This window comes from Ipomoea triloba, chromosome 4 (assembly GCF_003576645.1).
Source record: "Ipomoea triloba cultivar NCNSP0323 chromosome 4, ASM357664v1".
NCBI lineage: Eukaryota > Viridiplantae > Streptophyta > Magnoliopsida > Solanales > Convolvulaceae > Ipomoea > Ipomoea triloba.
In genome coordinates this window covers 34,644,895-34,661,563 of record NC_044919.1, presented here as the reverse complement: position 1 = coordinate 34,661,563, position 16,669 = coordinate 34,644,895, and the positions used below count along the sequence as shown (strand labels likewise).

The window sequence follows — 16,669 nt, the reverse complement described above, 5'->3', positions numbered from 1 at the left end:
TGCCTTTTAAATTGCCTTGTGTTCTCAAAATTATATAAACTACTTTATATACAATTTGTCGATGCTGAGATAATTAATTTCGTTTCTTTGATTAGAAATATTAAGTGTTCACAGTATGTACCACTTTCATTCTCATTGACCTCCTTGGTAGAAACAATAATTCCGATGAGACTTTTAGTCTCTTCCTCAGCATAAAATTTCTGTAATAACAACAAAGAGACATAAAACAGTTAGATTTTGTATAATATAAACTGGAAACAAACAGAATCAGTTCACTTTTCAATTGCGCCTCATCAAATTCCTCCTCTTCTTCTTTGGATTTCAACTTAGAGGTTAGATCTTTGTCTCCATTGTAAAAGCAACTCAGGACAGTGAGCATCAACCAATGCACGATCATTGATAATTTTCATAATCACAAAAACGTTATGTATATTTTCAAATTGCTCCTTCCTAGATGCAATCTAAAAGATCAATGCAAGACTACACAAGGACTCAATCTTCTTTGGTAGTTAATTTTGGACATACCTACATAGTAGATAAGTTTGGCCATTCATTTTTGGTAATTAGGGCATTAACAAACAAACAAACTATTGGTAGATCTAAATATAAGTGTTTTGCCCTTAGTTGAACTGATGTCATGCTTAATAGTTTATTGCACTCTCTATTCCATAAAATGAATATAATAGTGCATTATCCATGAGTTTTGTTTTTTTGGTTTTTTTTTTTGAGTACTACTGACTCGGTTACAATGCAGTATCCATGAGTTTTGTAAGAATTGTAGCACCAATCAGACCACTCTCTAGGCCAACAATTTTTCCAACGATCTAGTTATCTCCGTACTCAAAATAAAGATTTTAAAGACATACAATTAAAAAGTTTCAACCATGGTAGACAATCTTCTTTATATATATATATACTCTACATTTTCAGTTATACATTAATTGAAAACCTTTATGGTAATGATATATGTCATAGTGTGTTTAAATGATGAACTGTTAGGACATTATTTTTATACCTTAAGACTTCAGTTTTAGATATATATATTAGTAAATGATAACCTTAAAACTGCTTCCAATATAATAGAGGTTGAACTGTTAGGCATTCATTTTTATACCTTTAAAAACTTCATTACTAAGTATAAAATGTTATGTAAATGATGATATTTCATTCTGATGCAATTCATTTTTTACAAGAATTTTAAAATGTTTTAGAAAAATGTAGATAACTATGTTAATTAAAAAGAAGATTTAATATATGTCTCCTTTCATACACATAATGGTACTGATAACCACTACACCACTACTGAATTAATCAAACGTGTTTTCACAAGATAAACTTGGCATTATTGGACCAAAAAAAACTTGACACGTGTTCATCCCACACTGTACAGTCCAGTTGATCCCTAATAAAATAAACACAATTATTAACTAACTATTTAATTTCCAAGCCAACTAAAAATATAATAAGTTTAATTGATTAATATAAACTTACTTTGGATCCTCTATGAGAAAATCAATAAGCAAAGAAGGCTTGCTTGCAACCATTCTTTTCAGATGATGAGAATAAATCTCCACGTACAACCATATATACCCATAACATTTTTAAAAAATATCCAAAAGAAAAGTATAAGTATATGATTTATATCTCCAAAATTGTAGTTAATACTTGGTCATGAAACACATTTGGTTATGGAATGTATCTTTAATGTAATAAAAATGTATTTTATATAAATGATCAATAATATAATGATTGTATTGCGATCATCTTTTTGGACAAATTTTACGGACCATGGTTTATGTACAATCTTGAACTATGAAGTATGTATCATTTTAATTACACTTTAGTTTTATTTGATATACTGCTATGTTTTTTAGTTTCATTTTTCCTCCACACTGGTTTCATTATAGCAATACTAAAATATCATTTTAATCCTACTATAGTTTCATTTGATAATATACATTATTGCTTGAATTATATTTTTTTGTTTCATTTTCCATACACACTAGTTTAATTATAGTATTGTTGAAGTATTATTTTAATTGCATTTTATGTCATTTGACAATATCTGTTATTGTATGATTCTGAATTTTAGTTTCATTTTTCATGCACACTATTTTTATTATAGTAATATTAAGGTATCATTTTAATTATACTACAGTTTCATTTGACGATAATGTGATATGTTTTTTAGTTTATTTTTTATACACACTAGTTTCATTATAGTAACACTAAAGTATTATTTTAATTCTACCATTGTTTCATTCGACGATAATAGTCCACACAGCGATATGTGGACCATGGTCTACTAAATAACAAATGATATTTTTCCTAGCATTGATAATAGAATGAGAGTTAATATTTTACGGAGTACAATTTAAAATTAAGCCCACGCCCAACAGTCATGAGCCAACCTAAGCACGGCCCAAGTATTATAGTATTTGGACTGGTCCGACTCATAGTTGTACGGACTATGGTCCAAAAATAACGTCCTTTCACGTCATTTTATTTTTTTCACGTCATCAGTTGCAATATACATTTTTATAACTCATAATATACATTATTCTAACACAATATATATTATCTTACACCAGAACGAAGTTTCATTATTCTAACTCATAATGTACATTCTAACACATAATGTACATTATATTACCCATAAGTTTTATTATTCTAACACATAATGTACATTATTTTAACTCATAAAGTTTAGTAACGTCGTTTTGGACCGGGGTCCACATAGCACAATAATTTGCTCAGATATGCTATGAATTACAAAAATTTTGTGTATGGCAGTAATTTAAATTTATTAGTTTTGCTTTAATTTAATATAACTCATAGATCAATATTCAACAATATGACATAGACCAAGATGGATAAACTGCACCAAAATTCTTCATTCCCTAAATATATTATATTCTTTACACAAAGGGATGGCGATGTCCTAACAAAAAAGATAGCTAGGCATCGACGAGCGAGATCTCATGTGTATTAATTTATATTAGTCATTATCGACAATTGGAAAGTGATTCTTAGTTATTAAGTTGTAAATTATAAATTTGAATTACCCTATTTGGAGAAAGTCAAGTAATTAACTAACTTAGCTTTCGTAGGCAACCTTTGAAGCAGGCAGCAACATTATCTACTACTGCTTCTTTCAATTCGATCGCCTTTATTAGACTTAGCCTTCATGTATTCATCAAGCTGCCGGCCGGCCGGCCGGCCTCTTCGAGAACTCTTCTAACCCGGAGACTACTTAATTATAGGTCTCATGTATATTAACCACACCAACTTTTTATTTTTATTTTTATTTTTTGGTAAATTGTTATATGGTGGAACATGGTCCGGAAACGATGTTGTTTCTTTTAAGTAAAGAAACGGCGACCGTTATATTTAACAAATTTCGTATTTCTGGTGTATTCGAACAAAATAAAACTACCGTGTATCTAAAATGAAATTGAATAACGTGTCTCACTATTATTTATATTATCAAATGAAACTGTAATTGAATTGAAATGATACTTTAGTGTTTTGTAATGAAACTACAATGTATATAAAACGAAGCTGAATAATATGTCTCACATATTGAATGTATATTGTCAAATGAAACTCTAGTTGAATTGAAATGATACTTTAGTTGCGTTGAAATGAAACTACAATATGTATTTTAAAAAACTACATAACGCGTCTCACATATTAAGTGTATATTGTCAAATGAAACTCTAGTTATATCAAAATGATACTTTAGTTGTGTTGTAATTAAACTACAATGTATAAAAAATGAAACTGAATAACAGTTTCACATATTTGAGTTTATATTGTCCAATGAAATCGTAGTTGAATTAGAATTATAATTTAGTCGTGTTGTAATAAAATTACAATATATATAAAATGAAATTCAATAACAGGTCTCAATGTAATAAGACTACTGTATATATAATGTCAAATATGAAACTGGGGTTTAAACAAAATGAAACTTTAGTTCTGCTGAAATAAAACTACTATGTATATAAAATGAAATTGAATATGTTATTCAAACATAATTAATTAACAAAACGGCGTGTCATTTCTTTTCGTTAAAAGAAATGACACCGTTTTGGACCATAGTCTAGAGTAAAATTTACCTTGTTTGGTCCAACCTAATTTAGACTAAATTTTATTGTTTAGCTCGACCCAGTCAAATTTTAATTGGACCAGCTTATTCTAGACTAATTAAATAGTAACTGAGCAAATTAAAAGCAAATAGTATGCTTATTTGACAATACCCATGGAGATGGAGAGAGAAAGTTGAACGTAAAAGAGATATTCAAAAAATGTCCTTCAATAAAAATTGTAGATGTAAGATAATTTTTGTCAAAATGCGTCTTTTTCATTTGATCAGAATGAAAAATGTTCATTGAATGATTTCATTTGTTTTGAATAGCCATGAGCCAAACACACTCTCTCAAAAATTATTTTCCGACTTATAGTATTATAAGTTTTAATGTTATTTGTGACAATGTGACACCGATATGATTTGACTGTTATGCTATTATATTACTATCAACTTTTACTTTACCCCACAAAACAATAAAAGAAAAGAGTAATTTTATAAGCTAGTCAATTTAGAATAGATCCTTCTGATTATACATATATTACTTTCAATTCATTTTGTCTACTACTTTAAGAACAGTTCAGATCCAACTTATGGTTCAAGGCAGTTTAGATGTACGCAATATATTATTATATTAAACTTTTTGAACTGTCTTAACTAATGAATTAATGTATCATTGACTTAGACATTTTTAGAGAACAATAATTAGACTAATAATATAATTATTCGTTATAATATATGTTATCGTGTATCTTACTGTAATTAAATTATTTCGATTTAAAAAATAACTCATATAGTATGAATAGGGAATTGAATTTTATTATTCTACGGTCATCTAAAATTAAAATAGCTTTAATTTTTTTTTCAAAAACCATTTATTATGTTAGCTTGTTATTTGTGTTTTGCATGTTACTCTGTACCGTATGATGCGTAAGTTCGGGGTTGGTCAGCCATTTAACAAATTCACCAAATTTTCTTTTTGAATAAAGACTTCTCTTTTTTTTTTTTTTTGGCTATTTAGCGTTACATTATCGCTGTGACCCCGCTGCATGTACAATTCTTTCAATTTGCAGTAAAATTGAAAGTCAAATCTTGAATGAAATATCTTATTTAAATTGAGTTAAAAGTACATTAATTGGACGATAAATAAGTTTATAAAAGTTTCAAATTTTATATATGCACACACAATACACGTAAAGCGCACGCACGACGTATGCAATTTACGTGCATATTTATACTTTTATATTTCAAATAATATCGTGCTGCACTTAATAATTATAATAAAATTAATAATAGATTTTATTTCTATTTAGGGCCCAATTACTCTTTCTTTTTGCAAGATTTTGGGCCAAATTTAGGTTTTCTTCATTATTCATTCTTCTCCCCATCTCCTCCATCCTCATTTCCGGGTCGAAGAAGCTAGTCAGCAGAACCAGAGAGGCGGTGTCGCCGTCGCGGACGCAGAGACCAGAGCGGCGAAGGCGGAGGCGGCGACTGGCGAGGTGGGCGGCAGCTAGCAGAGGTCCACCGTCGTGAGGGCGCGAGATGGCTGGCAGCGAGCGGAGCCGCCGATCTGGATGAGGTCCACAATCGCAGCCTCGCAAGAAGAAGAAGAAGAAACCAGAGGATGAGGAAGAAGACATCCAGGGGTAAAATGGTCTTGACAAATCAATTTTTCTTCCCAACCACTTCGGAAAACAAAATCCGAGCTTCTACCAAATAATTTCTTTTCCTAAAAAATGAATAACATTGGAAAATGAGTTCCAATGAACCAAACGCAGGAACTATGCATTTTCCATGATTTGGAGGAAGTGTTTTTTTCTTAGAAGTGATTTTCCTCCCAACCAAACATGCCCTAAATCCTCCGTAGTTCCAACAGCTGATCAGGAATACAATGTTTATAGAGTGTGCTGATCTCTCCCTGAAATGAGCCTTTTATAGAAGATTTGGAAGACCGACAATCCGACATGACCTACATGTGTCCCATGCGTATCCGGCAATCCTAGCCATGGAACCAAGTGTCATTGTAGACGAGACCATTTTATTAGATAGTGAGATCACTTTTGAGTGACTTGTGCCTAAATTAAGGCGAGTCAGATATGATTAGGACGTACGGACAACTTCCCTAAAGCGTTTTTATTACAAATAATCCCTTTACAATCTGACCGTCCCATGCCAAATAAGGTCGGAGATGACCGAGAAGTGTACTTAACCATATTTATTAAAATCGGAATGTAAAAAGAAACTATATAATCCCATCAATAATTATAAAGACTCCTTGCTTGTCGTTGTTATTATTTGTTAGGCTAAGAACTCAACATATAGCCAATATCGGAATGAATAAAATTCTTAATTAAGAGGCTAAACTCGATCTCAAATTTTATGTTTTTTAAAAGAAACGTTAAAAACAGGAAAGTAATTAATAAAAATACAAAATAAATAAATAAATAAAGAAGGGTAGAAACAATGAATGTAGGTTAATTGAAACAGCTGCCAAGAAAAAAGTATAGATCTACACAAACACATGCCCATACGCTGTTGTCGGCAACCAGCCTTCGCATGTGGTTTCATTGATGCATTCAGTGAATTAAAAGAATTCAAAAAATAAAAAATGACATTTAAAATCAAATTGTGAAACACGTAAAATACTACGGAGTATATATACAATAATTCCAAAGTCAAAAGGCGCCTTAGCCATTTGCACGCAACGCAACGCCGACTATCCCCAACCATTAATTCATTTCATAAAGTCAGCTTCTGCCTGTACTTCTGTACAACCATTAATTATATATTTATTTCCCTTTCTTTTAAAAAATAAAAGTCAAAAGCCATTGGTAATTAGTTTTAACTGTCTCATTTAAGTAAAATTTATATTGCTTTAGAAGGTATTGCATTTTATTATAGTGTATTAATTTTATCAGGCTAGCTGTCCCATTTAATGCAAATTTTGCTGTGGACAACGCATCAAAACGACATCGTTTTGATTAATGAAAACAGACGGATGAAACGACCTCTGTTTCGCGCAACTGCAGTTCCCTTTCAACATAACTGCAGTTCCAGACGGATGAAACGTCCTCTCTTCCCCGCGACTGCAGTTCCCTTTCAACACTTACTGTAGTATTATTTGAGATGAACTGTAGTATCGGAGATTAAATTTACGAGAACCGTTTCTCCCACTTATTGAAATAACGTCGTTTTGTGATCACATTGTGGACCATGGTCCACGGTATAACGATTATATTGCCCATTTAAAAGAAGTGCCTGTAATTCTGTTAGAGATTTAGTCACCGTACCTGACGGGGAAATCTCGGGTACACCGGGAAAAAAAATATAGTGTATTGATTTTATAAATTAAAAAAATTCATTGGAAATAGAAATCGTAATTCGTAATTTTTCTATATATTGAATTTTTATAATATTTCAAATTATATTTTGAATTTCTATAATATTTCAAGAATCTTGGAAATTTTCCATTTATGAACTTTTCTTTTCATTCTCTCTCTCTAAATTTCCGTGTTTGACTTGCTCTTTGGTTCCCAATGATGATTAGTTGCATGAACCCTCTTTACTGCTGACACGGACAAATATGTATATATATATATATATATATATATATATATATATATAGACCGCCCATTATTCAACTCCCTCACAAACATCATATCACCGATTCTGAGCGTTACATTCATCTTTCGTTCATCTACAACACAACATCAGGCTCATCGGATCTGAAAGATTTGTTGTTAATTAGAATCATTTAAGTCGAAGAAATGGATGAGGTTGAGGTTGAGATTGAGATTCCTTCCTACTTTGTTTGTCCGATCTCAATGCAACTTATGAAAGATCCGGTGACGGTGGCCACCGGAATAACCTACGACAGGGAAAGCATCGAAAAATGGGTGTTTTCGTGCCGGAACAATACGTGTCCGGTGACGAAACAAGAGCTCGTCAGCACTGATCTCACCCCCAATCACACTCTCCGCCGTCTGATCCAAGCGTGGTGCACTCTCAACGCATCCAACGGCGTGGAGAGGATCCCAACTCCGAAGCCGGCGGTGGATAAAGCCCAGATTTTGAAGCTCATCGACGAGGCCCGGAGGCGGCCGGAATCCGGCCTGAAATGCCTGAGAAGGTTAAGATCGATTGCGAATTCCGGCGAGTATAACAAGATGGAGATTCGGTCAACGCCCGGGGCCGTTGACTTTCTTGTTTCGGTTATAATGAGGAAGGAGGTTGCCACGGTGGAGGATTCGGAGTTTACGAAAGCCAGCGATGAAGCGTTGACTATTCTTAACCATTTGGGGCCGTCCGATTCGGATCTCAAGAGATTCATCGCGGACGAGGGACAGTTCTTGGATTCCTTAATCCATGTCTTGAAATGTGGGAATTATCAATCTCGAGCCGCCGCGATAATGGTAATGAAATCGGCTCTCGACGTGGCGGATCCGGCTCGGCTTATAGCCGCCAAGCCCGAAATATTCGCTGAGACTGTCCAAATCCTAAAGGATAACATCTCCCAGCCAGCCACCAAAGCCGCATTGAAGTTCCTGATTGAGCTTTGTCCGTGGGGGAGAAACCGGATCAAAGCCGCAGAAGCCGGCGCCGTCGAAACCCTAGTCGACCTCCTTCTCGACACGTCAGAGAAACGGCTTTGCGAGCTGGCGCTGACGGTCCTTGATCAGCTCTGCGGCTGCGCCGAGGGACGCGCCGAGCTGCTGAGACACGGAGCCGGCTTAGCCATCGTGTCCAAGAAAATTCTTAGGGTTTCGCACGTGGGGAGTGATAGGGCAGTTCGGATCCTCTCTTCCATTTCCAAATTCTCTGCAACTTCTAGGGTTCTTCAAGAGATGTTGCAGGTTGGGGTGGTTTCAAAGCTGTGTTTGGTTCTACAAGTGGACGCGAGTTCCAAGACAAAGGAGAGAGCCAAACAGGTCCTTAGATTGCACTCTAGGGTTTGGAGGGATTCATCTTGCATTCCTCCTGCTTTGCTCTCTTCTTATCCCTCCTAATCTCATCATCTCATCTCCCAACAACGTTAATTAATTGTGTTCTATTGTCTTGTTTTATGTAGATACTTCACAAAATTGATTCTCATCATCAAAATTGTAACTTTCTACAAAGAGAAGGACAGATCTACAAATTTTGCTAACATGTATTACAACAGAAGAATGACCCATGAGTAATTTTATTATGGGCTGATTATTCATGAACATTTAGAAATTGTTATAAAATTGTAAGATGAATCGACTTCTTTTTTAGTTCTTCAGATATATTACCAAATACCTATTCATGAATTAAAACGTAAATTCACAACCATCAATAATTGTAACAATGACAAATTCACAAAATCGTGTGTTTGTCACATTCAAAATAAAATTACGCCTATATGTGTGTATGTAAGTGCATATATACATGCACACACATTTATAATATTATTACAATACAATAAAATTTTTTGGGAACCAACGTAACCGTTTATGTTTAAATGATTTATTAGAAAAAATCTTTCGGTTATCCTTGGCACATTGCAAAAATATTAATTATATTTATGTAAAATGTATTATTCATATTTATTCGTTACTTATATTGTAAAATGTAGTGCGGCTAATTTTCTATGTAAAATGTAGTCCCTAAAGCATGGTTGGAGACAATGGGTGGTTGGGCAAGCATAAGAAGAGCTTCGCCAAATTTTGAACTGACAACTTGCAAAATATATGTACAAAGTTGAGTTGACTAATATATATATATATATATATATATATATATATATATATATATATATATATTAAAACCAATAATATGTAATTAATTACTTCTTTTTTTTTTTGGTGAAAATAATATGTAATTACTTAGTTTCTTAATTATGCTACAATTAGAAAAGTCGATTTAATGAAGTAGCAGTATGAGCGTGGCCGGCCTCGACTTCCTAAATGAATTCATAAAGAACGAATTCAATGTACTATACGAATCTCGTTGAGAATAAAATACACTTAAAACTGAGTGGACTTCATCATATGGATCGACAATTCGACACCTCCACCCAAAATCCTATTTTGCATTATTCTTTTCAGTTTTCGCCCTAAAAGTTTCAAGTTCGACTCTCAGTAAATATGATATATTAGCTTCTTGATTTGAGCCGATTTATTATAAATAATTTATATTGAATTATCAGCTAAGGTGACAAAGTGGACTATAAATCTCCTCATTAATATATATATATATATATATATATATATATAAAGTGGTTCCTAGGAGTTAGATCGAACTAGTAAATACATAAATAAATTCCTACTCTAATCCGGTCCGCCAATTTATGCACAAATATCCATCTCTTTGAGCTAGGCCCACCATTGATTGGTTAGGGCTGGTGGAACTTTAATACTACCAAAATAGAGGGTGAAAATTGATACTCCATATTATAATAATAATAATAATAATAATAATAATAATAATAATAATAATAATAATAGAATTAAAAATAAAGAGAGGACACAATATATTCATTGTGAGTTATTATTGTACGTGTTCTATAGGAGTAGGGGTGTCTTTTCTTGACCTTATCAAGTTAGGACTTAGGACAAGCAAGAAGACATTCATATATAGTGGGACAGCTTTTGATAAAATCCTCGTAATATATAAATTTGCTAAATATTGTTTTTCTTCTTAATAGCAAGATTATTGTCCACATACATTAGGTGATGTTGATAGTAATCCATGGTGTAGGGTTTACTTGCCACAATTATTTATGCCGTGAAGCAATTTACATATATTAATGCAATCCTACGTTGTGCAATGCATTTCGTACAACATTTAAGATATATGCACACGATGGAAAGAAAAGAATAACAAAACGAAAAAGGACTACATAAATTATGGTCAGTTCCCTACACCAACGTTAGCAAAGAGTCTAGTTTTAACATTTTAAGGTTGTTTAATTTATTTATTATTATTATTATTTTTTTAAAAACATAGAGATCATCACTAGTTCAAATTTGTACATCATCAACTACATACATTTGTACAAGTGTAGCGATGTAGGTTTGACTCGAAAATTCTAGGCTTTCCGCGAGACCTGTAAGGGTGTTTAGGAATGCATATGATTTTATTTTTATTTTTTTTAAATAACAATTTTTCACTACACTCTGTCGCAAAAAGTATAGAATCCACTACACTTTCTTCATATTAGAAAGTGATTTTTATGTGAATGTGTTTAATGTTCATTACAAGAAAACACAGATATATAGTTTACGAACATATTTTATTCGTAACTAAATTAACGACAAAATGTAATGAGAGAATTCCGTATAAAAAGTTAGTGGTAATATTTTAATGACCTTACAATGTCAAGAAGTAAAAGAATCATTTGGGGATTTTCTTTTATATATCCACATGGTGTGTTTTCTATGGACATATGGCGTGTATGTTAGAGTTCAAACAATATATTATTAATAAAACTTTTTTGTAATTTTTGCTATTTAAAAATTGTTAGTAATAAAAGATATTAAAATCATATGAAAATGTTACAATAATGTTATTTTATGACAATTCACGTCACAATTCAACCTAGTATACCATCCATCAAATAATCATACGAGAGCAAGGGTTCGAACCCACATTGTTGAGATAACAGTGCCCAAAAAATACTACCATGTCAATATGTCATACATAAAAACATCATATTTCAAACTTAAAAGCATTGTTCAAGAACTATGACAATTAAAGAAATAAAAGGATAAGCATGATGGCAAGAGTTTGAACCAATATCCTTCAAGAGATTTGTGCGCAAATGAAACTCAAGTGAATTAGTTTAATCTCAAAGCATATAGATACTTATGAAATATGTAAAAGTAACAAAAAGAAATTTTATTACTATGGCATTATCTATGGACATGAGGAAGGCTATAATAGTACAATAGAGAAGTGTACCTAAAGGACAAACTTAATGAACATACATGGACTATTGGGTCAGTATCAATTTTTACACAGGGTTGGGCCATGGTTGTTAGAGTTTAGACCCAGTAGCAGCAGAGCAGCAGCTTTCCATTTTGACACTCCAATTCAATTCATTGTGGTCCACATAATAGAACTGCCACCTTTTACCAGAACTCTGAACTCTCAACTCTTTCAAAAATGGCGTTTTTATCTGATTTGACGGGACAAAACAACCCCAACCTCACCCCATTTTAATACTTCTGGGGATGTTTTGCTCAAATATGAAATTATAAGAATCGAACAATATTTGGCTTAAACTGAAGAGTCAGAACCATGCTTTTATTTTCATCAAATTTTGTCTCTCCAGACATGACACTCACCATTTTTCTGTTTCCAAACATGATCCTTTAAATTTCCACTCATCACAATTGGGTCCATCTAACCCAACGTCACTGAATGTTCTAATTCCCAAAAAGTTATCACTTTAAGTTAGAACTCACAATTAAGATCAGAGTTTTAAATTTTCTTAAATCTTAAATAATAAGCAGAAACGAATACAACAATGTAGGGAAGTACACAGTGTTAATATGTTCTTAGCATCAGAAAAGACTGACTTTATAAATGAGTACGATTTTATCAAAAAACTAGAAATCAATTTCAATCTACTAGAAAGGGTTTCCAATGCCAAAATTCGAACCCCCTCCCATTCCGATGATTCCGCCGGCGCCGGCGGCGAAGATGTCGTGAGGTTCTGATGATGAAGGTGCAAGAATTGGCGGCGCCGACGAGGTTGTACCACCGAGAATAACGTTGTTATTGCCGCCTCGGGCGCCCAAGTTTAAGTCGGATATGTTGGGGAATAATCCGGGGTGTTGGGCATTGTTTCCGGCGTGATCGTCGCCGTCGTTTTCGAGGCCTTGGTCGTAGAGGAAGCCTTTGAAAACGTGGCCGCCGATTCTTACTACGGCTTGGTAAGCGAACTCGTCGTCCTCGCCGCCGTCCACGGGGCTGACGCGGACGCACCGGAACTCCGCCGGGGCGGTTACCTGCTTCGGCATCGAGCCGCCGCCGCTGCTGTCGCCGGTGTCGAAGCTTCTCGGCGTGGTGGCCGTGTTGTTTGAGGTGGAAGTGTGGGATGTTTGGGAATTATTGCCCAGGACTAGCCTGGGTTTCTTAACGCCGGAGGAAACTGACTGCGAACAAGACACGGCGGCGGGGCTGGTGGCCTGAGAGACTTGCTGCCGTTCGCGGCGGCGCGCCGCCGGAACCCACGTGCTTTTCACGTGGGTAGAACAGTCTAAACCGCGACTCTTGCAACATGTCCGGCACCGCCGATGGATGCAGTCCTTTTTTGCTTGGTTTCCGCAGTCTTGACAAGTCGACACGGCGGCGCCGCCACCGTCGGCGGCTGCGCCGCCGTGAAGCTGAAAAAAACTCTGGGAATTACTACTAGGGCTGCCGTGGGGATGCTCGCCGAGCTTCTTGGTATAACTAATATCCGGCGCCGGCGCCGGCGCCGCCGTATCTTGGCTCTGCCACAGCTGCAACCCTCCGCCGCTCACGGTGGCGGATCCGTCAAAGCTGATACAGGCGGGCTGAAAATGGTGGAGAAAAGACGCCGCCGGCGCCACCACGAACATGCCCATATCCGGGGGAACTCCATGGCTAATCTGCTGCTGCATCTGCCTAGCGGAAGAGGAGCTCCACAGCCCAACATGGCCTCCTGAGGCGGCGCCACCGTCCACGGCGGCGTTGGGGGCTGCATTAAAACCTAAAGATAGGTCCCCAAAGGCTGGAGCAGCAGAAGAATGAGTAGCAGGAGAAGAAGCCACAGCCACAGCCCAGTCTGCAAAATTACTATCTGAACAAGATTGTAACACCGCCCGCTTACCCGTAGCCACAACTGCAGATTTCTTATAATTTCCGAAACAACAAAAATCAAATCAAATCAAATCTTCAAGAACGAGGAACCAAATCTGGGTTATGATATACCAATTAGGGTTTATATAACATTAGATTATCTAACAAAATCTCCCATAATTAAACACTCACCGTTGATATTCCGACGGAACGGAATCAGGAATCAGAACAGCCTTGTAGAGGGTTTCGTCCTTTCTTTTCCTACCAGTAGAATCTGGCACGGCACGTCTTCTTCACCAAAAAATCATCTAATTTATAACATTTTATTTTTTTAATAAAAAATATTAGTTTAATACATATTTTTTAGTTCAATGCATTTAAAATTTTGCACAAATTCTTCTCCGATTTCTTTTTTTTTATATTTAAAATAATGATACCCTTCAGACTTGTGAATTTTCCTTTCTAATGTTATGCATCTATAATTAATCGATTCAAATTAAGAGAGAATAAACAATTCATATTATCTACTGAAACATAAAGAGTCGATATCATATTCACAAAAGCTTAAACTCAGAATCCCTTATTTGAAAAAGTCACTCTGTACCATTAGGTTACAAGATCATTAAGAAACAACTTATGTTATATGTTTAATAAAAAGATAATATTTCTAGAGATAATAGTAATATAGCATGCGTCATAACTCATAAGATGCAAAGATATGGCTATGGCCTATGAGCTAACAGGTCATTTGTAGTTACCAAATTCGCTAAAACGCAAATTTTTATTTGAAAATTTATAGCAAAAGAAACCACTTAAATGGTAAATGTTGTTAATAAATCAAGTATTTTCATTAATATTTATTTAATTTTTTAACGTATGATACTTGAACATAGAAGTGTATATATATACATATATATATATATAAAAGTTTGTGATTAATTAATCTAAAATAAGTAAATAGATTTGTATTGCTAATTTGCAACGAGTACTAATTTTTAAGGTATAAGTTAGCTTAAAAGCTAGTAGTTAACTTATAAGTTAGCATAAAACTTAGTAGCTTTATTTTGAAATACTATAACTTTAAGCTAATTTATAAGTTATGTATGTCAAATAGAGTTATAGATGTGCGTTGTACTAAACACTAGTATGTAGAAATATTTGGACAATATATAGCTAGTAGTCCAAATAAATATGCTAGTAGCTATTAGCTTTTTTTTTTGAAAGTAAACGTAGCTATTCCATTAATTCATAACATAAAACGTTTACATCAACGATCAATGAAATGGTAAACCATTTATTACAGTCAGACATAGAAACAACTTTTCTAACTATGCTATAGAAAACTTGAATCGCAAACTGTTTCTTAACTAGGAAACTATGTTCCTTCAAGTAGCTATTAGCTTTTAAGGCATAAGTTTTAAACTCTATTTGGTAGAGGTTATTTTAGAGTTTATAGTTTATTTTAAGAATAAGTTATAAACATAAAACATGGTAAGTTAAAAATACGGAGTAATAGTTTATTTCAAAACGTTATTTCAAGTAGGGTTTCAACTTTCAAAATAAGCTCATCTTTTTTTTAATTCTTTTTTTTTCTTTATTAATTTACAAAATAACATCATCTGTTCTTTATTAATTAAAATATCAATTTAAATTATTATTTTATGTCTTTTTACACTTCTCACCTAATTCAATAATTAATTTTACAGAACCCTTTAATTTAATTAATTAACTTCCAACTTTCAACTAGTGTTTTGGTTAAACATGTCAAACAAGACCTTAAACAAGCTTATAATCTACTTATGTCAAACAGATCTATTGATGTGCCTTATTCTGAACACTAGTACGTACAAATAATTGGACTCTTTGAATCCAATTAATACACATCTCACAACTATGTGTATTGATCACATTTCTTTTCGAAAATAGGAGTATAAATAAATAATTAAAAAAAAAAAAAAAAAAAAAAGGTGGAGTACATGAGAGGATGGGAGAAAAGAGGAGGAGAGAATAGAAAGGTGGTGAAAATAATTGGGGGTAGATATGGAAAGCGGGCCCACAAGTTGAAATGGACATAAAGCTGAAGGGTACGGCGGATTGCAGTGTCACGCCTCCCTTCCGTAAATTTAGGTTGGCCTGTCTGTCCTCCCTTTTTCCTTCCAACTCTTTCTCGAGCCCCGTGCCCCCTAAGCCCCCTTCTTTTTTTATTATTATAAATTAATTAATTATATTTCTTTTTTAAAGTACACTAATCTAATTATAGTATTTCAGTATTTGCTTAACAAATTATGTAAATTCTTATTATTATGAAACTCAAATTTAAGACTTTTCTTATGAAAAGTGATAGTTATGTTATCAAACCACTAAAATATTTGGCAATTATATTCCTTCTTATTATTACACTGTTTTTCGAAGAAGATATATGCTTTGTATTGTTTAGAGAAACGATAATACGTACGCTAATGCGTAGGTTGATTTAAGTTTACATACATTCCAAACTAAGTAGTTTTATAGGAGAAAGGATATTGATACTTTCAAGGAAGCTAAGAAGGCTTTAGTGGAATGAGCTGCAGCCTGGGGGTGAGTGGAATACTAATTAGGATGGGGTTTTGTTAATTAAGATTAAATGTTGAGATTGGTGAGATGAGTATACAAACAAGAATTGATGAGTGATTGGGATGTTTATGCATTGTAAGGCTTTCTCCATCCATCTGTATGGAATTTTGGAATAGTGTATGGAATTTTGGAATAGTAAAATTTTTAAGAGTGAATATTTAACAAATGTGGGAT

At 33.9% G+C, this 16,669-nt stretch overlaps 2 protein-coding genes across 3 annotated transcripts; one reads left to right on the top strand and one right to left on the bottom strand.

Moving 5' to 3' along the window:
• The first annotated feature begins 7,734 nt into the window (after positions 1–7,734).
• On the top strand, positions 7,735–9,333 carry LOC116015609 (E3 ubiquitin-protein ligase PUB23-like). The gene has a single exon (XM_031255717.1). It carries the CDS (start codon positions 7,861–7,863, stop codon positions 9,097–9,099), a length of 1,239 nt encoding a protein of 412 aa, XP_031111577.1. The 5' UTR covers positions 7,735–7,860; the 3' UTR covers positions 9,100–9,333.
• Positions 9,334–12,524: 3,191 nt separating this feature from the next.
• LOC116015267 (protein LATERAL ROOT PRIMORDIUM 1) lies at positions 12,525–14,181 on the bottom strand. Of its 2 annotated transcripts, none has more exons than XM_031255298.1 (2): positions 14,075–14,181; positions 12,525–13,925 (listed from the first exon to the last, which is right to left on the bottom strand). In XM_031255298.1, exon 2 carries the CDS (start codon positions 13,702–13,704, stop codon positions 12,688–12,690), a length of 1,017 nt encoding a protein of 338 aa, XP_031111158.1. In that variant the 5' UTR covers positions 13,705–13,925; positions 14,075–14,181; the 3' UTR covers positions 12,525–12,687. The 2 variants fall into 2 exon arrangements, with proteins under 2 accessions (XP_031111158.1, XP_031111157.1); XM_031255297.1 differs by having other exon boundaries at positions 12,525–13,935; positions 14,075–14,180.
• Between the last annotated feature and the right edge of the window lie 2,488 nt (positions 14,182–16,669).

What these genes read in the sequence shown, in the direction of transcription:
- LOC116015609 (XM_031255717.1), top strand. Translation starts at nt 7,861, where the DNA reads ATGGATGAGGTTGAGGTTGAGATTGAGATTCCTTCCTACTTTGTTTGT.
- LOC116015267 (XM_031255298.1), bottom strand. Translation starts at nt 13,704, where the DNA reads ATGCAGCAGCAGATTAGCCATGGAGTTCCCCCGGATATGGGCATGTTC.